Source organism: Glandiceps talaboti, chromosome 16, assembly GCF_964340395.1.
Source record: "Glandiceps talaboti chromosome 16, keGlaTala1.1, whole genome shotgun sequence".
In the NCBI taxonomy this organism is placed as follows: Eukaryota; Metazoa; Hemichordata; class Enteropneusta; family Spengelidae; genus Glandiceps; species Glandiceps talaboti.
The window spans coordinates 13,594,012-13,619,318 of NC_135564.1; the positions used below are offsets into that span (position 1 = coordinate 13,594,012).

The 25,307-nt window shown below is 34.0% G+C and overlaps 2 protein-coding genes across 2 annotated transcripts; one reads left to right on the plus strand and one right to left on the minus strand.

The window, feature by feature from the left end:
* Positions 1-7,748: 7,748 nt before the first annotated feature.
* On the minus strand, positions 7,749-11,573 carry LOC144447452 (prefoldin subunit 4-like). The gene is made up of 4 exons (XM_078137482.1): positions 11,531-11,573; positions 10,847-10,957; positions 10,114-10,181; positions 7,749-8,859 (listed from the first exon to the last, which is right to left on the minus strand). The coding sequence occupies exons 1-4, from the start codon at positions 11,558-11,560 to the stop codon at positions 8,658-8,660; spliced, it is 411 nt and encodes a 136-aa protein (XP_077993608.1). The 5' UTR covers positions 11,561-11,573; the 3' UTR covers positions 7,749-8,657.
* A 247-nt stretch (positions 11,574-11,820) lies between these two features.
* LOC144447130 (protein disulfide-isomerase TMX3-like) lies at positions 11,821-24,749 on the plus strand. Its single transcript, XM_078137036.1, has 14 exons — positions 11,821-11,894; positions 12,038-12,086; positions 14,188-14,227; positions 15,159-15,282; positions 15,789-15,834; positions 16,840-16,920; positions 17,554-17,659; positions 18,779-18,923; positions 19,398-19,508; positions 19,854-19,971; positions 20,898-20,954; positions 21,351-21,489; positions 21,949-22,017; positions 24,498-24,749. Exons 1-14 carry the CDS (start codon positions 11,840-11,842, stop codon positions 24,747-24,749), a joined length of 1,392 nt encoding a protein of 463 aa, XP_077993162.1. The 5' UTR covers positions 11,821-11,839.
* The last annotated feature ends 558 nt before the right edge of the window (positions 24,750-25,307 follow it).

Here is a 25,307-nt window from a genome sequence, read left to right on the forward strand (position 1 = left end):
CCCTCTCTTGAAGTGCTTGCGCAGGTATGACTATATCAAATTAGTAATCTCCAATATTTGTTTGCATTGTACCAGAAAATACTCGTGACACACAAAGATTTTGTCACTTCGAATCGAACGTGAGTAGTGGTGGCAAGGTTCTAAGCGGGCCAATGGCTGGACCTTTCAGACTAGTTTCTTATAGATATCTACGTTGTGTTCCCAATACCACAATCATCACGTAATGTCAGCGCTAACAACCTATCATTACTCCACTCATATGGTATGCATCACTCGGTTTATGTTCCACCAACTCGGGTGTCGAGGTCAGCTTATTAAAACGAAAGTTGACGACAAAGTGAGTTGTTCGTGTAGTCACTGATTGTAAAAGGTTACGTCTTTCACATAGTTGTGGCCATATGGAAATTCACGTAAGACTGTGTAATAATGAGGTGTCTTATAAGTTATACACAGACGTAAAACAAATTTATTCATTTATTAATATGACTGTGTATAAACTGACAGTATTTTTTTTATATATGTCTGCAAAGATAAATGTCTTGTTTGATTTATCGCTGTAGTTGTGGAAGTCAGAAGTCGTTGATCATGTTGATAGCTCTCGTTCTGTTTCACAGATTACGAAGGGATTCCGAAAAGGCGCAGTGCCGTATATTTTTTTTTGTCCCCGACTACTGCAGATACCCCAATGACTTGATATCTATATATTTCCTTCATAATACTACATCGTGCGGGAGGTATTGTAAAAGGTCACTGCGCAGCAATTTCTACAGGAATATAACAACATGAACATGAAAAAATGACGTCATTAACGTTACAGCAATATGAGTCTCAGAATAAACAACCGTACACGTTTGATGTATTCTATACTTTCTGAATCATGTCACAAAATATAAAATAAAAGATGTCTTGTCCAAAGTTTGAAATACAGGTCTTAAAATTTTAAATTTGCACAAGTCGGTCCGTTAACATCAAGAATACAAAAAAACGAGTCATCATGCATTTTTTCTTTGGCAAAAATGGTTTAAAAGTGTATCTACATTATACTTTTAAAATGGCCACCAAGGCTGTGGGAAAATGAAAAGATTGGCAATTTCCATGGAAACTAGATAGTAAAAAACTGTTACAACGTAATATCCTTGATTAGTTCTACATGAATACAGACAATGTTTCATCTGGTAATGTTTTAGGTGATGTAATTCGAACTACATTTATTTGCATACGAATTATAGTCCTCGAGGCGTGTTCTTCCTTACATGGTCACCTTGGAGAACAAGATATATGCATGACAATAAAAAGTGAGCTTTGATTAAAAGGTTGTAGTATTTTTTTATTGTTATATATTGCATTACATAACTGAATCTAAGGAGTAGTTGCGCTTACGGGTACTTATATACATATTATTATATACTATCAATTTATTAAGTACAAAAATGGGTAGAAATGCCCCGAGTTTTATGTCTGTGCGTTACCCATTTATTACAGAAAACGTCTTAACGTTTTATCAAGATAAAAGTACTCTTATAAAATATGTCTTTTCTCTGTAAAATGTCAATATGTCATGTCCTACTGATGACTTGTATCGGGGGGCACCATGCAATTCATATACTACATTTTTATGGCTTCATTCACTGCGTGCATCTACATCGTCAGTACATTGTAATGTGATCTCGTTATTCACACGGAGTGATGACGTATTTCACAAGGGATGGTGACGTTGATCACACGATTAATATGAATACAATACCGTGCTGATACAGCTACAACATGTACGTAGATATTGCTGTGAACGGTGTTATTACTACAATGATGACGTCATACACATAGGGATGAATTGAAATTATAGAGTTTAATATTTTATCTGCAGTAAACGAATACACAAAAAATGCTAGAATTTCCAATGTAACATAATATTTTATGACATACGTTTATGCATATTTGATTACATTTTTACGCATACATAAAATGTTTTGAACTAATAATAGGCAATGACACGAGTTGCCATAAAAATATACATAATACATTTGAATTTCTTGAAGACGTGCCAAAAGAAACAAACCCCGAAGAGATGTTTGGAAGGCAAATTGCCAACAATTGTACGGTCTCAGGCTCAGGCTAGCAATTGAAAGTCCGCTGACTCAACGAAAACTAATTTTATGTATACAGTTGCCATTGAGGTCTGCAGTTTACAACTATGGTACGATCTATGAAATCGTGATCATGAGAAAATATTGTCCACGTTTAGCCTTTATTATATCTACTGAGTACTCTCATTTGGTCTAGTAGTATTAGCCAAGCTTAGGTTGTGGTCTATTAATAGTACTCCACTCGAAGTACCAATTACGTGAAGGACTTACTTTACTTGAGTAAAGGTAAAAATACATCACGACCAATAAATGACCCACATTGAAATTCAACGCTCTCTCTCTCTCTCTCTCTCTCTCTCTCTCTCTCTCTCTCTCTCTCTCTCTCTCTCTCTCTCTCTCTCTCTCTCTCTCTCTCTCTCTCTCTCTCTCTCTCTCTCTCTCTCTCTCTCTCTCTCTCTCTCTCTCTCTCTCTCTCTCTCTCTCTCTCTCTCTCTCTCTCTCTCCTATATATCATTGATGGTCAACACAGCCAATGATAAATGGCAATATGACGAAAGAAAAGTACATTATTATTTTATCCCACTGTTATGTACAAACATTAAGACATTAAAAGTATTATGATAAAGGTTGCGAATAAAAGTTTACAGGGTTAGAAAGGTTATTGACTTTTTTGATCGAACGTTATATGTTTGTACTATCAATCGTCTGGTTACTGTGGTAACCATGACATCACAAGAATGCAATAGTAGCAATATCGCATAGCTCGTAAAGACGCGAAGCAGAACTCTCTTGAGGAGCCTTATCGTTGAAGCCAATCAATGTATGGGCTTTATAGCTGAAGTTGTACCCGTTGCACAATACGCGACTCTCTCGCTGTGTGTCATGGTTTTACTATTATTGGATTTTATCCACTTTTGGCATTATAATTGATAACAGCGCGATACTGTAGTGAATAATAGATTTCCTTTTTACGACCCTGTTTTATTAGAAGTGCAAATTACTCAACGACCCGTATGTAATCAGGCTGGTCAAAATGTCCCTATCAATAATTCAGATAGTGTTACCTGTGTATATTCGTTCACGATATGGAACCAGGTTTGTGTCAACATTCTGTTCTATTCATTGGACTTCACCTTTGTAAACGGTTTTACTTGAAGAACGATGGGGTATAGACCAGACAAGCTAGGAAATCTGTCATCGGAAGGACTTATCGAAATGCTATCCTATTTATAGATAGGGTAATATAAAATGAGAAGGCATAAATTATTTCCTGACCACTTTGTTGTGTTTACATGGTGAAATGCTATGTTTTCCTGCCTACCTTGTTGATTTATTGAATGAAAGGGTCCGTAAACGATAAAGACGCGTGTACACGTGATAGAGACGTGTCAGCGCGGTGAGTCTAGACGTCTGGTTCATAAAAAGATCTAGACATTTGCAATTCCCACCACACCAGACATATATAGCTGCGCACACAATTTTATATTTGAATATTAAAGGGATACCTGCTGAGATTTTTACGGTTTCGAGGCGTAATTTATGCGGTAAATTCAAATATACCTGTCGTATTCAAACAACTGAAAGCATACTGAATCACTACTTTCTACGCCGTTATAATTAGGAATGATATACATAAACGATTTGATGACGTAATTTGTCATACGTAAAATAAAATGTCGAGGGACCCACTATGCTAATAAAGCCTGAATGCGATTTCAGGGCCATCAAAGGCATGCAACGACATACTACAAATGTATTATATTAGTGTCGTTTAATTAAATCATAGTTTTATGTTACAGGTAACATTTTCACTCGAGTCAAATAGCTTATAAATTCAGCTCGTGCCACGCACCGAACTACAATCCATGTAAATGGGCTGATAGTCGACAACAACTTCCCTACACTCTCATCTGATAGACCTAGATCTAAAACGTGATCGCAAATCTGCCATATTACGGCAGACAAAAATCAAAACACCCTGCGGTTTTCAGTGATACGCCTACCCGTCAAGATCTGCCAGAGAACAACCAGACTAGGCATCAACTAGCGATAACAAACAAAAGCAACAAGCCTCGTAGCGGTATAGAGTATGTAATTTGGTTCCAAATACCAACCCATTTCAGGCGTAAGGCAATTAAGAGACAGTATTCGAGACGAAAAATCAATTACTTGCTTCGCAAGAAATGTCATCTATCTCCAAGTGAAAGATGTCAGCCGGGATATTGGGGGGACAATACGATGAGAGTTGATTTACATATAAAACACATCAATCTTGAATTCGATTACAAAAGAGCCAGTAGCTAGCATGGAGTTTTAATTCAGTTTTTGCCATCCAAGGGAAATGTCTCAGCCAATTATGCAAATCAACAGTAGAACAAGAGATACAGATACAGGATATTTTGAAAACAATTGCATCAATCTCTCTCAAATTCCCTTTTCACCATTTAAATATTTATTTCAATCCTTCTGTTTCATTCTCAACGGGGCTCACGTTTTCTAAACGTTATACACTTAATTATGCACATAATACTGATGCACATTCGTACGTAAGATTTACTTCACCTTGCTCAATTCACGTGTTCTCCTGGCACATATGAAAGTACACGTGTACCTTTTTTTTTTAAAAACTTCCTTGGGAGAATACAATCACTATTATATCACCGTGAAATTTATACAAATATTTTCCTTTCTTAAATTTTTTGATTGTTTAGAAGATATATTTTATCCATTTAGTGTATTAGCGTGCTTTATATATATATATATATATATATATATATATATATATATATATATATATATATATATATATATATATATATATATATATATATATATATATATATATATATATATATATATATATATATATATATATATATATATATATAGTTTTGGTAGTACTGGAACTCTTTCTTGGGTGTAACTCGGAGTTTCACGCATATTGCGATCATCAGTGTCTGATGATCGCAATATGCGTGAAACTCCGAGTTACACCCAAGAAAGAGTTCCAGTACTACCAAAACTATTACGCTCTGCCACTGCGGTATAGAGCACTGTCTTAGCAGATTGATACTCACCGAGTTATATATATATATATATATATATATATATATATATATATATATATATATATATATATATATATATATATATATATATATATATATATATATATATATGTATTACATACACTGAGGTTACATATATATATATATATATATATATATATATATATATATATATATATATATATATATATATATATATATATATTACATGCACTGAGGTTACATATATATATTTGTGTGTGTATAATTTATGTATATATATATGTGTGTTATATATAATATGTTTATATATGTATATATGTATATATCATATCATATGCATGTCATAGACGAAACAGTGCGGAATTGATTAATTCTTTGCTTGTGTAGTTCAATCACTTACGTTATTTGTTTATTATAGTTAACAGTAAAGTGATTCATTGGAACTCGGACCACTATAGAAAATTTCTATAGTGAGTTGAGATTAAACCAATCGACATTCCGATGGAAATCTTGTTAAAGCAGAAGGCACTTCCAGTTCGTTGTGGAGTGTATCCTTTCACCAACTTCTTCGTTAGAACACCATGACCGTACGTCATCAAAACACCGAGGTGAAGTAATCGTGTGCAGTCCAATTTTACGCAGATGTTCAAAAAGGAAAGGACATCCTTGCGAATTCTCTATCTTTGATTACAAGCACTTGGATGTTAAAAGGAGATGAAATAAGTCGGTTTCATTCACGTCCACTTACCAGTACGGAGCATGGCATCGATCAGAATTTAGGCGGAAGTGACGTACGAGCCTTGGTAGGGAACTTACATTGTCGACTGCTTGTTATGTTATTCAATCGATCTGGGTTCTCCTGAAAAAAGTAACAGCGAAAGTGTAACGTTTTTATTTCCAAGGCTAACACAATGTTCCTTTGTCTTTAGACATGATGCGAAATGTGTACATAGGGATGACAATAAATGTAACGTTACTTTTAAATTTGAGCTTAGTTTTGTGTGACTGTGTTTTTTTTATCATTCCAGGGTTTAACACTCAAAACTTTGCTTGGGGTTTGTTTTGCTTTTAAACCCCGGAATGAAAAACAGCTCTTTAAAAAGCAACTCAAGTCAAAACTAAGGATACAATTATTGCAGCTATAACATATAGAGAGAGTTGTCATAACGATTTCACAGCACACAGTAGTAGTACACGGTATATATCTGTAGAGGTGGTGACCACATGTGATTGTACGTTAACCACTAAGACACATAATTATGTTAGTTATCTACAAATAATTTGAAAAATGAAGTTTGAACTATGCAAGGCTTCAATTGCAATTTATTAACGCCTGTGCATGCCAAGAATTTTCGTACTTCAATAAATTTGATCTGATTCAATTATTTCTGTTCACACTACACGACAAACTACGCATAGAGACGCGTATGTACAATGGCATATGTTCATGCTCTTGTACGATGCTAGGCCCCGAAAGTATAGGTCGACTTGCAGTAAATTTCGCCCTTAGCCCATCATTAGAGCACAACCCTACACACTTTTGACCCTGTGTAAGTCCTTATGTGTTTGGTCGAAACAGTATCATCTGGCAAAAAGGCCAGATTTTCGTATCAGGACTTGAGTTTTGCCCCAAATCAAGTCGGCAGCCAACAGGGGCGAGACTTTTCATTTACATCTATGCAGACTTTAATTTGCTTGTGTTTTGATGACCTCGAGCTCATTTGGGAGAAAAGTAGATCTTGTGACTGGGGAAAACCACAGGGGAAAACACATCTACACGCTTATCGTTGAGGGCAGTACACTACACTAAAGAGCGATTCACGAGAAATTTATAAACTAGTGACGAAGGTAGACACATATACATCGTTGAGGGCAGTACATTTTCATGAAAGTCGAGCACGGTTTCCTTCAAGTCGGAAGCTATGCTATATGACTATGGGATGCAATAATACTGATGTGTGGTAAGTTTATTATGTGATTCATTGGAAACCCTGGCTATTGGATTTATTTGTTGGAAGCTGCGATTTAGGCCTAGAAAAAAAATTGTTTGGTTCCGGTTACCCAACCCCCACCTAGTTTTTTACGCCAACCCTAGACTTTTTTTTACGTATTCCGAAAAAAAATACAATCACAAAAATTGTGAAGTCTCACAAGAAATAGTGGATGCGGAAACTGACATCAATTTAAAAAAAACAATATAAAACTGTTCTTCCAATCTTTAATGGCTGTATATGTGATGAGAGGAAGGCAATAACAGAGACCATATGGAAAACAACAGAAAACATAACTACCTCAACTAGACACATATGAAAAAAAAATATATATAAAAAATAAAAAAAATAAAATAAAAAATCTACCTACCCCACTTATTCTAAAATTGAGCGTAATCAGAACCACCCAACTTTTTTTTTGTTAGTCCTTATGCTGTGATGGAAGGGTAAAAATGACCATTTATAAAAAAGATATGTCAAAGGTCAGAGATGAAAGGTCACAGTTCAGAGGTATACATCACATCTGAACCACAGCAGATTACTATGAAGTGAAGTGTATGGTGTGGTGCACCACAGGAATAATGCAACCAAATCAGTGATAGAGTTTAGAAATTTCTTGTGTTTATTGTAGATCAGACTACATAGATTTAGTATGCATGGTACATAGACAACATTTCAATGTCTCATGGTAAAAAAAAGTAACTTGAAAAACGGACAAATATGTCCTGGCTTGCGGGAATGGTGCTGTATAGCCATAAGTCATTACAGGTTTAAAATATACAATAATATAACAAAATTATATGATTGTTATAACATGTTCGTACAATGCAAACACACATAATGACTAATATCAACACTAAAAATAACAACAACAACAACAACAACAACAAAAGTAACTATACTACTGCAAATCAAAATATTCTTGTTTACAATACTTAAAAAAATCTTATGGTGTCTATCTACAATAGACCAGTCACATGACCTCCATGGCACCGCAACCCTTCCAAACAGGGTCTCGCCTTCATTGGATGGCAGGATAAGGTGCATTGTGAAAGCATAGACGTTGGAGAAAGATGTTTATGGTCAAAGCAATGTGACATTTGTTACTTTTGATTTTTTGCATACCAATGAATACACCAAGATGTCTCATATAGGACCAGGTATGGTCATGCAAGTGGCCTATTGGATTCTGATACTGACGATAAGATGTCAAATACAGAAGGAAGGTAATGCAAATGGCCTATTGGATTCACATACTGACTATGCCAAGATGTCAAATACAAAAGCAATGAAGGTAATGCAAATGGCCTATTGGATTCTCACACTGACTATGCCAAGATGTCAAATACAGAAGAAAGGTAATGCAAATGGCCTATTGGATTCTGATACTGACTATGCCAAGATGTCAAATACAGAAGCAAAGAAAGTAATGCAAATGGCCTATTGGATTCTCACACTGACTATGCCAGGATGTCAAATACAAAAGCAAGGAAAGTAATGCAAATGGCCTATTGGATTCTTATACAAAAATGTTACTCTTCATCTGCCTCTAAGTTGATATTTTTACCAAACTTTGCATACAACTGTACTTTTAATTCTGACAAAAGCGTTTTAATGTCCGTTGTTTCTTGTTCTAATTCAGCTATTTCACCTTGGATTTTCTTCTTGGCGTCTTCAATCAATAGTTGTGTGTTGTCAATAGATTGATTGATAAACACTTCACCTATCTGATAAGTGTACTGTGTTAAGGAATACAAATAGATGTACAGGCATAACTGAACCAAATTTAATATGCCCGTGTTCTAGTTATCAGCTTTTCAGCAAATTCTTAATGTAGCATCTATGACACAATGGTGCCCAAGATTTGGGAAAACGAGAGTACAGTTTTACATTAGGTGTGCCATATACACATGGCAGTACAAGAAGCAGCCCACAACGTGGATGGAGATAAAGTTCAGGAGTTCGTAAAACTGAACAAGTGATGACAAAAGAGAATTTTTACAATTGACCATCAATGTTATCAAAATTTACGATGAAACAAATTTCAGGGTTCAAAATTAACAGTAGTCCCGTGTCCACAGACTACAAATTCTTGTCATGGGGCTACCATAATTTGCAGCTGGTAGCCCACTCAGGCAACTTCTGATTATTTCATCATTTAAAAGATTTATAAACATGAAAGTATTAATAACACACATATTTCCATTACAGGAAATCTCTTTTCAGTTCAGAAATATGGGGGACTACTGGTCACCATCTTTGGGCTACCACTTTCTGAAATTGGTAGCCCACTGGGACTACCTAAGAAAAATGTTAACCTTGAGCCCTGAATTTACTATGCATGCTGCAGTACTGCACAATGCTGGCTCACATTTAAAGTCAAATCTGCTTTCGAATAGCACCCCTGGTGGACAAATTTTACAATCTTTTATCTTTACCATAACAGGATTTAGTATGATGTACTTAGTTGGTGACTGAAAGTGACTCAAAAACTGAACATAGGAAGTATGGTATAGTGGTAATAGTATTAAAATATATTTAAAAACTGGGTAGCCAGGAAACAACAGTAGTTGATTCCCACCTGGGTCCTGGTACATCAGGGGTTGAAATTAACAGTAGTCATGTGTCCACACTGACTACCAATTCTTGTCATGGGGCTACCATAATTTGCAGCTGGTAGCCCACTCAGGCTACAATACACCATAGATTATGCAATGATTTAAAGGATGGAAGATTTACAGATATAAAAGTGTTTCAATGCACATATTTCCATTAGCGGAACTCTGTTTTCAGTTCAGGAATATAGGACTACTGGTCACCATCCTTGGGCAACCACTTTCTGATATTGGTAGCCCACTAGGACTACAATAGAAAAATGTTAATTTCAAGCCCTGTACAAACATGAATCAAACTAATCATGTCCCTGACCTGACGATGTATGATACTAGCTTTATTACCAAGCTACATGTATATCAATCAAAAGGATATGGAATTAGTTCATCTTCATCAGCCATAAGTAATTCATCTGCAGCATCTTCTAAGTTTTGAAGCTCTTTCTATAAGATATAAAAAAAGAATGCATGAGTATACAGGTGATTTATGGCACAGACGTATTCAACACTACATGAACGCTGGTTCATACCAACCATTCCTTCACCACATTCATTGTGCTTATTGCACGATATCTTCCTTCAATATTTTATCAATCTTGAATGGCGGCTGCTGCTAAAATGGTGGTGTATTCTCGACTGCAGGACATTCAGATATCAAAACAGTTCCCCAAAAAGTTGGTAACTTCTCAGATGTATGCGTGAAAATCAACTGTACCATCGTCAATGGTGCAACCAATTTTCAAGCATCAATGATCGATCAGTGTTGCTAAATATAAAAACAATGTTTTATGAAGATTGCTGCAAAAACACTATAGCAAAGTGTAGATTTTGGGGTTTGTTGACTTTCACCACAGTTAGGTTTGTATATTGTATATATAGGTAGTTATTATTAGAACATGACCTCACACTCCATCAGCGCTGCAGAATACTCCTGATGAGTTATAACTTAGAAAGCGTTATGTTGTACGAGTAGCTAACTCTGGTAATATGCCCTCTGAGAAAGCTGTCATCTTTGTCATCTTACGGAGCACAGATTGCCAGAGCCATATGAGTACCATAATCTTAAAAGTTAGAGTGACAAACATTCATCTGTAACACACTTCACTTACCTTTTTACCTTCTATTTCCTCTTTCAATTCTGTTAGTTTAGAATTTTTTCGAGCAAACTTGTTTATTTTTTGTTGGTCTTCATAAGTAACCTGTACACTGCCATCAGACATCTGTGAAATAGAGATTGATATACTCACATGACATTTCAGCTCACACAGCCACACAGAAAAAATGTGATTATAACATGATTTGAAGTTGTAATATTAATAGATGCACATGACATTGATTGAATCATATACAGTGCTACGTTTGTATATGTTTCATATAGTCTTTTATAGATCCTTGAAAATTGCAAGTATCTAGGGTGGTGTACGTGTTTGTAACCATAGAGTTAGCTATTGACTGCCCTTTATGGACCACTCGTTTTCTGTGACACATATATAGCAGAGCTCGTCTATGAAAATCACACTCTTCAAAAGTTATGATTTACGTATCCCCCCTGACATGCTACTTTCATTATGAACGATGAAGGAGTTGTAAAATTCCAATGTCATGCTTGCCAGAGTCGTTGACACATGCATTAGTTACGGACAAACATCCCGAAAACACAATTAAAATGAAGGCAACTAGACGATCCGCAAGAGAAATGAATACCAAATATTGGATGAATTGTTCAGCATTTAGTTATGACGATGATTTGATTTCATTGGCGAAAATAAAATACAAAATATCCTAAACATTACCGAGTGTGGTCCTGCTACAGCCGCCGCCATTTTGAATTTGTTCAAGCGCCCTAAGTCTTTGGTTTTCTTACAACAAACCTCATGCACGCCATAATATAACTTTCCCGTTGGATACTAATCCAGTATGGATCGATAAAGAAAATAGACAGTTATTTTTGGGACTATTGTATGATGTAAAATGCTCAGATTAAAGCTCGAAGGTATTAATTAATGTTGAAAGGTTTCAGAGATCATACTTATATCCATTAAGCTAGGTGGTTCGATAAAAGTACTTATGAAGCGAATGAAGAAGTGGTCATTCATATAGAGATGGTGAACTACAGTGTCTCGGTCGGAGTTTGTCAATTTATTGCATGTTTCCTTGGTGAGTCCTATTTGAAATTATGTATTTACCAGTCTCAACTATACTGGAAGTCGATATCAGAATGGTGCATCGCTTTACGGTCGTATACGCACAGATGATCCATTATTAATAGATTCCCATTGTCTCATATCTCTCTCTGCCAGGAATCATTGTATGTATCGTGGAAGGCCGAGTCACTGAGCTGGACGACAGGTAGTTTATAATATATTTTGATTATTTGAGTGTCAAAAGTATTTTAGAACCTTGATTATTTATTGCTTCAATATTTAGATGATGTCCAAGGAAATTATATATATATTAATTAGCAGAAATTAATTTATCCAAGATTTTTTATATTACATACTCAGTACATTCAAAATTATGATAAAGAAATCCAAATTATATCAACCTTAACTTTGGTGTATTACATGTATTTAGTGGTTGCAACAAAACATTGACATTGGAGCCAGCTAAAATTCATGTACCCACATGCAGCCGTCATAACTTAATGAGCTAGATTTTAGACATCCATTCAATTTTATAATTTTAAATTTGTGTTGAAATTTAAATGATTGGTATTAAAAACCAACTTGTATATATAAGATGTCATGTGACCAGTCAATTCAATACCTATATCGCTATCTATGTACATTTTGTTATTAAAATATAAAAGTTTATAAATTTGATGTCTTTCGTTAGCGCTGCTGGCTCCTTCTCATGATATTTGCATAAGACAATATAAGAACAAAGACAATTCCTACCACCATTGTACTACACGATTGGTGTGCCTTCTAACTAAACCTAATTTTACATACCACTGACACACAGCAACTTCTTGTTACACACCAAATTACATGTAGGTGTTCCATATCCCATACTATTGGGTGACTTTAACAAGAAAACCCAATTTGTATCATTTTGACCAACAACAAAAATATTGTCATTCATTTCAGAGGGCACACTGTATCCAGCTTATCTTAATAGATATACAAGCTAAATATATCATATGGTGACATATTTCTACAAATTGTGAATATTTTTTATACAAATTAATGCCACAGTTCCGGGGCTACAGTATGGAAAAAAACACATTTTATTACCTGTATGGAAGTAATATCTCAAGGGATTCGATTCTCATTGTAAAGATAAATTGTTTGTTTTGCCAGGACCTAATTTTGCTAATTTAGGAATGCATACATTGCAACTAGGAGTAACAATTATTTTCACAGGTATCTTTAATATTTAACCACCCCCCCCCCCCCCCAAAAAAAAAAGAGAGAAAAAAAAGAGAAAAAAGAAGAAGCATATAATATAAAAGCAAATGTCATATTTAACGTATGATTGTTAGAGTTTGAAAGAATTTATTCATCTGCAATAATACTACATATCTTCTTAATATGGTGACATAATATGAACAAAATATTATAATTTTAATATCAAAATGACCTGATTATGAAATTATTGTATTAATATTGATGTCAGAGCACTCTGACTGACTGCTACATTCTAAATGTGGGAATTGTAATCAAGCAAAATAAAAATAATTTTGTGTTACCGAAAAAATGCCCTCACAAAATAGGGTAGGTATATTGAGATTTTGTCTTGTTTTAGTGTATTTATTTTTTATTTTGGAAAATATTGTTACCCCAAAGATGAGCAATTTTTAGTGAGGATACCCCTTCGATGATAGTTTAATGAAATATGTACAGACATCAGATTCACTGGAGAAAGAAAACAGATGTATGTGAAGGACAAGAAGACAGAAATACTCATTTAAAAAAAAAAAAAATCAACACTTGTTAAGAGTCAGCATCTTAACCTAGAACAATATTGAAAATATCATTTTTTTTTAAATTTTATTTTGCCATAGGTTCAAGTCACTGCCAGCCACAAGTAAATTTTATTCTGTTACCTTGAAATTTATGAATATATAATTATAATTATTACCATCTGCTTTACATATAGACGTTGCTATGGTTTGTGTCATAGGCAGAGCCTGATGTTATTGGTACATGATTTGATAAAATTTGTAAATGACAACACAGACACTTCATATTTCATAAAAAAATTATTTGAATAAAAATATAGTCAGACACATATCATAACCAGATAGCTTTGTATGTTTACTTAGATGACGTGCCTTCAGGCATGGGTGTGTCTTATATCCCATAATGCATTTCAATTTAGCAAGGTCTGTTTATCCTGCACTACATCACCATCTGGCTGAGGTGTGTTTTAATATCCCATAATGCATTGCTATCTGACAAGTACCTGTGTTTTTTTATATCACATGATACATTATTATCTTTTGTAGGTTTCTACAAGCAAGGAATGATGGGAATTGGTTGGTACAGGTGTGTTATAACCTCATTGTCTGGTCTCATTTTAAGCAGTATAACTGTATTATCATGTGATACGTAATGTAATCGAAGGGGACCATACCATAGCTGTCCCGTTGTCATGGCAACATATACATAGGTCATAAATTTAAGAGTATTGCTTAGGATTATTATGATGAAAGTAAGGCTGACTACATATGATATGCTGTGTATGTGTGTATGTATGTATACCGGTATTATATATGTTTATATTTATATATATTATAACATCTGACAAATGTACATATACACATAGATTTTACTGTTCATTAAGTTTTCATAGGATGTGATATTCACTGTGTATCTAGTTTGTTTACATGAGATATACTGTTGAATCATAACTAGTGACAGTGTCTATGTTACACAACACAATCCTAGAGTTCTTTGACAGTAATGAATTTCAATTTATAAATTTTTAACAACAATATATTCTAGTGCCAATATTTCTACTGTTTTTTTTTTTTTTTTTTTTGGGGGGGGAGGGGTGGCTATTAATAAATTTCCTTGCTATTAATTTCACTGTGATGCCACCAATCACACTGTGGTGCCAGTAACTAGACTGTGGTGTCACTAACTACACTGTGATGCCACTAGTTACAGTGTGATGCTACTAACTACACTGTGGTGCCACTTACTACACTGTGCTGCCACCAATTACACTGTGGTGCCAGTAACTAGACTGTGGTGTCACTAACTACACTGTGATGCCACTAATTACAGTGTGATGCTACTAACTACACTGTGGTGCCACTTACTACACTGTGGTGCCACTAATTACACTGTGGTGCCAGTAACTAGACTGTGATGCCACTAACTACACTGTGGTGCCACTAATTATAGTGTGATGCTACTAACTACACTGTGGTGCCACTAATAAGTTGAAATAAACTTCTTTTATTTTGTTTAGTTTTATGCTCCTTGGTGTGGACACTGTAAAAGACTGGCACCAGTCTGGTCTGACGTAGGATCTAGTCTGGCTAAATCAGGATCCAGTATCAGAGTAGCCAAGATAGATTGCACCAGATATTCAAGTAAGTCTAGCCAATCATATCACACCTTTTATCTATTTTAGCCAATCATATCACACCTTTTATCTATTTTAAGTTAAGCCAATCACATCACACCTTTTATCTATTTTAGCCAATCATATCACACCTTTTATCTATTTTAGCCAATCATATAACACCTTTTATCTATTTTAGGTTAAGCCAATCATATCACACCTTTTATCTATTTTAGCCAATCATATCACACCTTTGATCTATTTTAGGTTAAGCCAATCATATCACACCTTTTTATCTATTTTAGCCAATCATGTCACACCTTTTATCTATTTTAGCCAATCATATTACACCTTTTCATATCTAGTCAATTGTATCACACATTTTCTTCAAAATGTAATTCCCTTTAGCTAGGTGTGTTTAGCCAATTACAAAATGTATATCAAATGTTGTTTCTAATATACCATTCTTAAAAGCTAATAAGTGCAGACATTGTCTACCAGTGCATTAATATCAATAATATTTGTATGTTGCAGATGTTGCCGATGAATTTGGTGTGAGAGGTTTTCCTACTATCAAGTTGTAAGTAAGATACAGTGTTTTTGCTAAGGTTGGGGAACCCCGGTAACAGAAAGGAGGAAAGGGCTAAAAATGGCAGTTTCCCCATGGAGTATAATTATGGTAATTTTGTTTGGGAACCCATGTAAAATGACATGAGAACCCCAGTAGATTTTACCTACTTACCACCCTTACCAAAAAACCACTGAGATAGATGTATACTTACCATCCACTTACCATTTATACACAGTTTATGGAGAATAACAGATATACTCAATATTAGTCTTTTCCAATTTATACCATACACAAACCAAGTTATTGTCTGTGAACAACAAATATGGATTGTATACCCTGGTTGTTCTACATCACTACAACCCAGTGTCTGTGTCACTCAGAATAGGAGTGAAAAGGTTCACCATTATTTTTCCCACTTTTTGATAAATTATGCGTGTGTAGTTAATATATAATCATATTATTCCCCAATATTTATTATAATTATAGTTAGTATATTACAGATTCTCCAATATTTAATTCATTTTGCTGGAAAATATTTGTGCCCTAAGGACTTGTCGCTACTCATCTAGTGAGTTGTAGTGACAAGGCCTCTTAGGTCACTCATATTTACCTAGGCTAAACAAAGAACAATATACTGGGGAATAATATTAAATTATTTGTTTATGCATACCAGTTTTTAAAAAAAAAATCAACATAAGACATATCTCAGTGTACAGTGTACTTTAAAACAGGAACCCACTGTTTATGTTTATGTGTGTATCAATATATACCATGTAGATTTCTTAGTTTATATACAATTTTGAAGCTAACCTTATGGACAATATTTGTTTTCACATATATTTAAATCTAGTAACCGTGGTGATGAAGTGTACACACATCAAGGAGAAATTAACCATACTATCAATACTCTTTTCACATATATTTACATCAAGTATCCATGGTGATAAATTGTACACACATCAAGGAGAAACTAACCATACTATCAATACTCTTTTCACATATATTTACATCTAGTGTCCGTGGTGATAAAGTGTACACACATCAAGGAGCAAGAACCAAAGAAGATATTATAGACTTTGCAGAAAAAGCAAAGGGGTAAGAAACTTGTTTTTTGCCATCATCTCAAAACTGCAGCCAATGGGGTTGGTTGTTACATAGCCATCATCTCAAAACATGTGCCAATAGCATTGGTTGTTTCATAAATATCATCTCAAAATCATAGCCTATAAGACTGGTTATTAGATAGATGTCATGTGTAAATGACAGCCAATAGGGTTGGTTGTTACATACATACCTCAAAATCACAGCCTATTGGGTCGGTTGTTACATAGCTATCATCTCAAAACACAGCCAATAAGAATGGTTGTTACATAGGTATCTCAAAATCACAGCCTATTGGGTTAGTTGTCACATAGATATCTCAAAACAGCCAATTGGGTTGATTGTTACATGGTCATCAACTTTGACATGCATACATGTAAAAGTTTGGTTATTGTTGCACATCAAAATCTCATACAAATTTGCAAACAATGTCATATTCTCATGTAAGATTGTTTTCTCAAGAAAGTGAAAAAGAGCTTATTGCCAATGAACAGACACTCTTATTACAAAAAACACAAGATGAAGTTAGTATAAAAAAGTAAATTATTTACAATATTTTTAAGAACTCAACTTCTAGATGATAAACAAAATGTAAACTTTGAATTGACTTTTGTTATCCTTTTTCAGACCTGCTGTACATCAGCTTAAAAGCCGTGGTAAATTTTATGATGCCAGAGGTCAACATGACATATTTTTCCTGTATGTTGGATCAGATGACACGTGTCCTATCTATGTAAGTACCTCTCTACCAGCTATCTTTTCATGCTTGATATTTTTGTTTACCCTGGGAAAGAGTGAGATACTACACATTTACAAGACTGAAGTCTTCTGTAATCTGATATTTTTATTTGACTATGATCTCCTTTGATCTGATCCAAACTGATTTGATTTGATCCGATCTCGTTTGCTCTATCTAAAATGATTTGATTTCATCAGGTCTAATTTGATCAGACAGGGTTTTATTTAATCTTATCTGACTTTGATATAATCTACTTTGATTTGATCAGATGTTGATTTGATTTGATTTGACTTGACTATGATTTGATTTGATCTGATCTGACATGACTTGACTTTGATTTGATTTGATTTGACTTTGATTTGATTTGATTTGATTTGATCTGACTTTGATTTGATTTGATTTGATTTGATCTGAATTTGATTTGATTTGATTTGATCTGATCTGACTTTGATTTGATTTGATTTGATTTGATCTGAATTTGATTTGATTTGATTTGATTTGATCTGACTTTGATTTGATTTGATTTGATTTGATCTGAATTTGATTTGATTTGATTTGATTTGATCTGACTTTGATTTGATTTGATTTGATCTGACCTGACTTTGATTTGATCTGACCTGACTTTGATTTGATTTGATTTGATCTGACCTGACTTTGATTTGATTTGATTTGATCTGACCTGACTTTGATTTGATTTGATTTGATCTGACCTGACTTTGATTTGATTTGATTTTGATTTGATTTGATCTGACTTTGATTTAATTTGATTTGATCTGACCTGACTTTGATTTGATTTGATTTGATCTGACCTGACTTTGATTTGATTTGATTTGATCTGACCTGACCTTGATTTGATCTGAATTTGATTTGATTTGATTTGATTTGATCTGAATTTGATTTGATTTGATTTGACCTGACTTTGATTTGATCTGACCTGACTTTGATTTGATCTGACCTGACTTTGATTTGATCTGAATTTGATTTGATTTGATTTGATTTGATTTGACCTGAATTTGATTTGATTTGATTTGACCTGAATTTGATTTGATCTGACTGATTTGATTTGATTTGATCTGACTGATTTGATTTGATTTGATTTGATTTGATTCACAGGAGAAGTACCAAAGAATAGCAGATGATAAGCTGATATCTAATTATTTCTATTCTGCCAAACCAACTGTGTTGCCAGATGACATTAAAGTAGACAACATACCAGCAATACTTGTATTTAAAGATGACACACACTACAGATATGAAGGTATTGTAGCTCTAAACTTACAGTAGCTTATTTAGCTAAAACATTGTCTGTCGCAAATTAATTGAACTTGAACATGAAAACACTTTTGCTGTTAAATACCTAGGAACTGTAAAGTAAATGAAGATAGATTTAACTGATTAGTTGAGAATCAAATTATTAAGATGTCATCATGTACATTAAAACACTTATAAAAAAAGTAATGTTTACATTCTTTGGAATGCAACGTTCTTGATTCACATACATAATGAGAATAAATAAGATGTTATAAATACACTGGATTCTAGTCATGGAAGTTTTGTACATTTGTACACTTGTATGAAATTACAGATAATCCTTGTATGTCGAATTTTATACATATTAATTAGACACTAGCGCTTATAACGTAATATCAAATAACAGCTGATGTTTACATTCTTATTGTTTCACTGATTTTCTCCTCCTCCTCCCCCCCCCCCCCCCCCCCCCCATCTACAGCACCAGATGATGTCCCTACAAAGAGTTCAATCCTGGAATGGATTGGAAGTGAGTCACTGCCAGCCTTTGTAAAAATTACCAGTTCAAATCTACATGAAATAGCAGTATCAGGTAAGACAGACAGACAGACAGACAGACAGACAGACAGACAGTCAATGTGTCAGTCTTTGTAAAAATTATCAGTTCATGTTTATTGTTTATTTAAAGTGGACATATGGATGAGGATGGTATTTATTTTGGATTTTTACTTTATAGCAAAAATTTATCATGGCTTCCAACTTTAAAAATCCATGTGAAACAACATTGACTAAGTCTGTGTTTGCAACTCAATTCAGTGCAAAAAGCTAAAAAAAAAATGTGTACAAAGCTTGTTATTGTACAAACAAAATAGGGTAGTAGGGTAGGTTGGGATTTTATTTTATTTTTCATTGCTTTTACAAATATTTTCATTGACAGGCAAGTTTCTGGTTATTGGTGTTGTTGATTCTGATGTGAAGAAAAACCAACACAGACATGATAGAGTAAAAACTGTGTTAGAACGTATGGCATTACACCACAGAGATAAATATCATAAGTAAGTATGTCTGTCAATGTATCATTTGGGATACCACTTCCATAGCATAATGACTGTCGAGTGGGCTGTCTTTAAAAGTGCATAATTTTGAAAACATAATCAGAAGAAAACGGAAAACTGAGTCATTTATAGTAATATAAGTGGCAATATTAAAGCAGAAAAATTTTATGTATTGTTTAATCAGATAGTCAATTGAATTTAAATGGTTGAGCACAGCGCCCTCACTGGTGAGCAAGATATTTCAAAGGGTTAAAACAGCGCCCTCAACAATACAAAAGTTGTTTTAGAACAAGGATCGACTTGAAACAGTGCCATCAATGCGATGGAGGGGAAAAGGTTTTAATAAGGAACTCACTATCTCTTTTTCTTGCAATAGCTATTACTTTGTACCCATGTATACACATATAATGGAGTTATTTGAAAAGTTATGACAACATTGAGTACCAAACCATGGTAGATTATGTAAATACTACATCAGTGTTACAACTTCACATGATGTAGCTAGAGTATTATATTTTGATCAGCCAACTAACAACATATTCACTGAAAATTGTCAAAATACTAATAATTAGGCACACTCTTTATGTTAATTAGAGGTCTACTGCATCCAAAAGTAGTAGAGTAACAGGTTGAAATCATGATCACATTGTGGTGCTGATTATTGGGTCCGCACCCAAAAATCAGTTTGATTAGATTTATTGTCCCATATTATGTGTACTGCTACACAAATACATTTACCTACAGGTGATTCAATATGATCAGGGTGTGTAATATTATGATTAAGTTACTAAATCTAACATAACAGTTTCTAAAAACAGTCCTTATGTATCTAGTGTAGGTTGAATTTTTGAGCATGTGTCAGTATGTTTGGAATCTTATCCAGACTGATATTCTCTGTTAGCATGTCTTCATTTGCTTGATTTTAGGAATTTCCAGTTTTGTTGGATGGATGGCTCTGACACTATTAATAACATTATTATGAGGTAAGAATTTATTTGAATTTAATCAAATTGTAGTACCAGAAACTACCAAAAATACAGAAAGGTGTTTTATCACCCAGGCAAAAAGTTTGTTTTTGATTTTTTTTCCATTTTTCCCCAAAAAAGAGAGAAGTAAATGTGGCTTTTTTGGCAGACGACATCCAGTAGTGTTTGATTTGCATATATGATGTCATTCTTTTGGCAGACGACATCCAGTGGAGTTTGATTTGCATATATGATGTCCCTTCTTTTAGCAGACGACATCCAGTGGAGTTTGATTCACGTATATGATGTCACTTCTTTTGGGCAGACGACATCCAGTGGAGTTTGATTTGCATATATGATGTCACTTCTTTTTGTTCCTACTGTACTTATTGTGTTTGTGTTCATGTATTTCAGTACAATGCCAGTACCTGGTGTTCTTGTATTTGATCCAAACACCCATCATTACTATCTACCTGAAGACACAGAGCCCTCGCAGTTCACTCTGCAATCAACTGCTGTATTTCTAACTGAGGTCAAGAATGGAAGTGCCGTGGTAAGTTGGCCATGTATACATTTTTGAAAGCAAATATTAATCTAACTACAAGGCCCTCGGGAAGATCTGCTAACATTTTTTGAAAAAATATTTATTTTTTTATTTTTTCTATTTTTATTTTTTTTAAAAGATTTTTGCGAGGAATTGCTCCCAGTTAACTTTAAAAGCGACCACAGGTTGCATAGTGTCAAAGGCACTGTCGAGTGCTTGCCATGCACAAGAGATACTATCATCCTTGTGTTTTGTTCTGCAACCGTCCGAGCACAGATCTGAAGTCTTGTTGCAAGACTCAGCAAATAAATGTGAGAACGTACATAAAGTTTCAAAAACCTCACTTGAAGAAAATTCACTATTTTAACTTTTTGATTTGTATTTTTTGAGGTGATCTCCAATTATTAAAACGTTTATGGTTACCATGGTTGCACATAGTAACAATCTCTATGTATGTTTGGATTGTAGGCTTATGGTGGTAATGGTATATTACGTAGAATCTACCGTCTTTTCTATGAATTCATTTCATCAGCTGTGGTAAGTAGTTATTCATTTATAATGTTTACTGATAAACACTTGAACCATTTGGGTGGGGGTGGGGGTGGGGGTGGGGGTGGGAGTGATATAGTACTAGTCTATGTCTGAAATATAAAGATCAAGTCTCCAAATGTCAATAAAAATAGTACCATTTTCATTTTCATACATCCTTCAGTGATTGGCTCAGACCGTGTCATGTGGTATGCACTGGTGACCCCAATTTGCATATAGAGGGCAGTATTCATTTTCTATATTTTCCCTAGGGCACTGTTACAGTAGCATGCGAGTCTCACTGGTGATTTGCTTTGACTATGGAAAGACTAAGTCCCTGAGAATGTGATGTATTATAAAACACTTATTGTCTTGCCTTCTTTGGGCACTAGTAGATGTCATATTTAACCGTTCATGCTGTTATGTAGAAATTATTGAAATTGTTGCTGCATAACAACCCTTATGGTAATAGATGTCTACTAGTGCCAGTAAATATCACACCATACAGTTGAAGAATCTATTTGTCCATAATTGTGTAACTTTGCAGTGTATTTGCTAAGGGTAATATTAAAGTTGGTGAACTATACCAAATATTTCTTGTATTTTTACCAGGTGTCCACCACAGCTATAGAATAGCATATGGCCGTGTAATCGCATCTTTTTACCAAATTTCTAAGAATGACATTTTCACCATCAAACCATGTCTCTATTACCCCTACTAGTTCTAAAACCTAAGCTAAAAATATTAAATTATGCATATAAATGACATCAGATATCAATGACGATAATTAACACAAAATGAGTTCTTTCAAATTTGGTATTATTCATGAATGGTTACCATAGTAACAATGTTTTTGTCGATATGATTGATGTACTTATAAGTAATTATAAAATTTACATGCAAATGGCAAACTGCTAATTATCTTCCCTGACCTATAATTTTATGTATTAATTTCATAATTATATTTGATATTTTTTCATTCTTTTTAGTATTTGAGAGCCATATGTTGTATTTCCAATCTCAACTTGTCAATTTCATTTTTCATATCACATTTCCAGAATTTTACATATCCTATGTTGTCCGAATTTCAAATTTTATTTTTGAAAATACCATTTCATAATTGCATAATTTGGTATCATTTTTCTGTCATAATTTCAAATACATGTTTGAAAACAAAATTTCACAATTTCAAATTTCATAGTTTTAGAATTCTCTTTTTCATAGTTTCAAATTTACATGGATAATATTTGAAAACACCCATTCATAAATTCAAAATTCATAAATTTATATTTGAAAGCACCATTTCATAATTTTATGATGTTGTTTTCAGTCACAATTTCAAAATTTTACGTGAAAATTTGGTTTTAAACATATATGAACAGGTGTCCTATCTCAGTACATGAACAGGTGTCCTATCTCAGTGTGTTGTCTAAGAAATAACCGGAAATTTTGTTGTAAGTCAAATGATAAAACTATATAGAAGCATTTCTTGTGAGTCACTACATAGTAAGGGATAGGAGAACACCAAATTATGTTGGGTCACTAGAAATTGCTGTGTGTCAGTGGCACATCAAATTGGTCTAGAGGCTACATCCACTGTCCTATCTTCAGGCTCAGATAGTAAGGATAAAAGCCCAAAATGTGGATTTAGTATACTATTTGTAGACCCTAACTAGTACCATGATACGAAGTTCAAGTGTATGTATATTGTTTCCTAGTATTACTTCATTGCCCATGTAAATTTATAATATATTGAATTAATTTATGAACAGTAATTGTTAATATTACCCGGTAAATTCTACTCACGAATATTTATTCACCTGAGCAAATACACATGAAATAATTGACAAAAAATAACTTATGTCACAAGTATTTTCTGGCTGAACGAAGAAAACCGTATGGTGTAATATAATTATACTTGGGAGCAAATTTAACTTGTGTAAAAATAATGCCAATGGCGTTGTAGCACAACTGTACAGTATACGTGTTTTTGATAACGTTCATTAAAAGGTATAGGGAATAATATAATTAGACCTGAGCTAGCTTTACTTGTAAAAATACTTTGAGGAAAACAATAGCAATTTTGAAAATTGTAACTTACATTTTTGAGTATCCCAGAGTACAAATCCTGTATTTTCTGTTCGAATGTGTATTACTTGATGGGTCACCCTCCAAGGTCTAAATGATATCAAAGTATGCCATTTTAGAATACAATATGGCTGCCGAATAGTGTTAGTAAAAATAAGAAACTGATGATTTCTTTGAAAACAAGATGGGGCACCTCAATTATTTATAACTTTAAAAGGATTAGGGAACAAGGTTTCATAAGGCAGATCTTTTTGAGATTTTATTAGAACTTGATTTTCAGGGAACTGAGAATTCTGACATTTTTACTGACCTCAGAGTATAAGGGAGTAGAGTGTTTGGCTTGAACATCCCATTGTTACAAAATTTAAAAAATACTTGTTGTGTGTGTTTATATTTACAGAGCATCTGGCTGGAACATCCCATTGTAACAACCCTGATTGTTAGTATTCCTACGTTGATGATAAGCTTCATGTGTTACACTATATGTACAACAGAGACTTATGATGAAGATGAACTTGATGAAGATGAAATGAATGATGGAGAAGATTATGATGATGATGAAGGTGATGGAGAAGAAGATAAGAGATATCTTACAGAAACAGATCAATCACAAAGTAGTAGTGAGAAAGTACAACATATCAAATCGGATTAATAAATTTTAGTATCGTAGTGACCATAATCAAGTATTTTGCTTTTTAAAACGTGTGTGTGTGTGTGTATGTGTGTGTGTGTGACTGTCCAAGATGTGCATGTGTAAGTACAGTATGTGTCAGTGAGCCTCACATGCACGTGTCAATTGGTGTGTGTGTGTGTGTGTGTGTGCGTGCGCATGCATATTTGTATGCATGTGCGTGCATGTGTACATGTATTTGTATTTGTATGAATGCAAGTGGGCATTTGTGAGTGAGTGAGTGTGTTTGTGTGTATGTATGTGTGCATACATGTGTGTGTGTCTGTCTGTGTGTGTGTGTGTGTCTTTTGTTTGTGTGTGTGAATGATTTCAAATCAAGATCTGACATCAAAGATACTATATTTGCTAAGAATATACTTCAGGGTGTCTAGTACAGCAATTGTTCACACAAGAAAGTTGACCCAATTATTAAGATGCAAATGAAATAATGGTTGAAATGTAAAGAAGTTGTCAGATCACTGCAAATTTTAATACAATATTTTCATTTCAAATTTGTTGATGAAATTCACTGGGAGTAGC

Coding starts and splice junctions, on each gene's coding strand:
- LOC144447130 (XM_078137036.1), top strand. CDS start 11,840: ATGGTGAACTACAGTGTCTCGGTCGGAGTTTGTCAATTTATTGCATGT. Junction 18,924..19,397: donor CACACACTACAGATATGAAG/GTATTGTAGCTC, acceptor CCCCATCTACAG/CACCAGATGATGTCCCTACA. Junction 19,509..19,853: donor ACATGAAATAGCAGTATCAG/GTAAGACAGACA, acceptor TTTCATTGACAG/GCAAGTTTCTGGTTATTGGT.
- LOC144447452 (XM_078137482.1), bottom strand. CDS start 11,560: ATGGCGGCGGCTGTAGCAGGACCACACTCG. Junction 10,182..10,846: donor AGGAAATAGAAGGTAAAAAG/GTAAGTGAAGTG, acceptor TATATCTTATAG/AAAGAGCTTCAAAACTTAGA. Junction 8,860..10,113: donor GATGAAGATGAACTAATTCC/ATATCCTTTTGA, acceptor AACACAGTACAC/TTATCAGATAGGTGAAGTGT.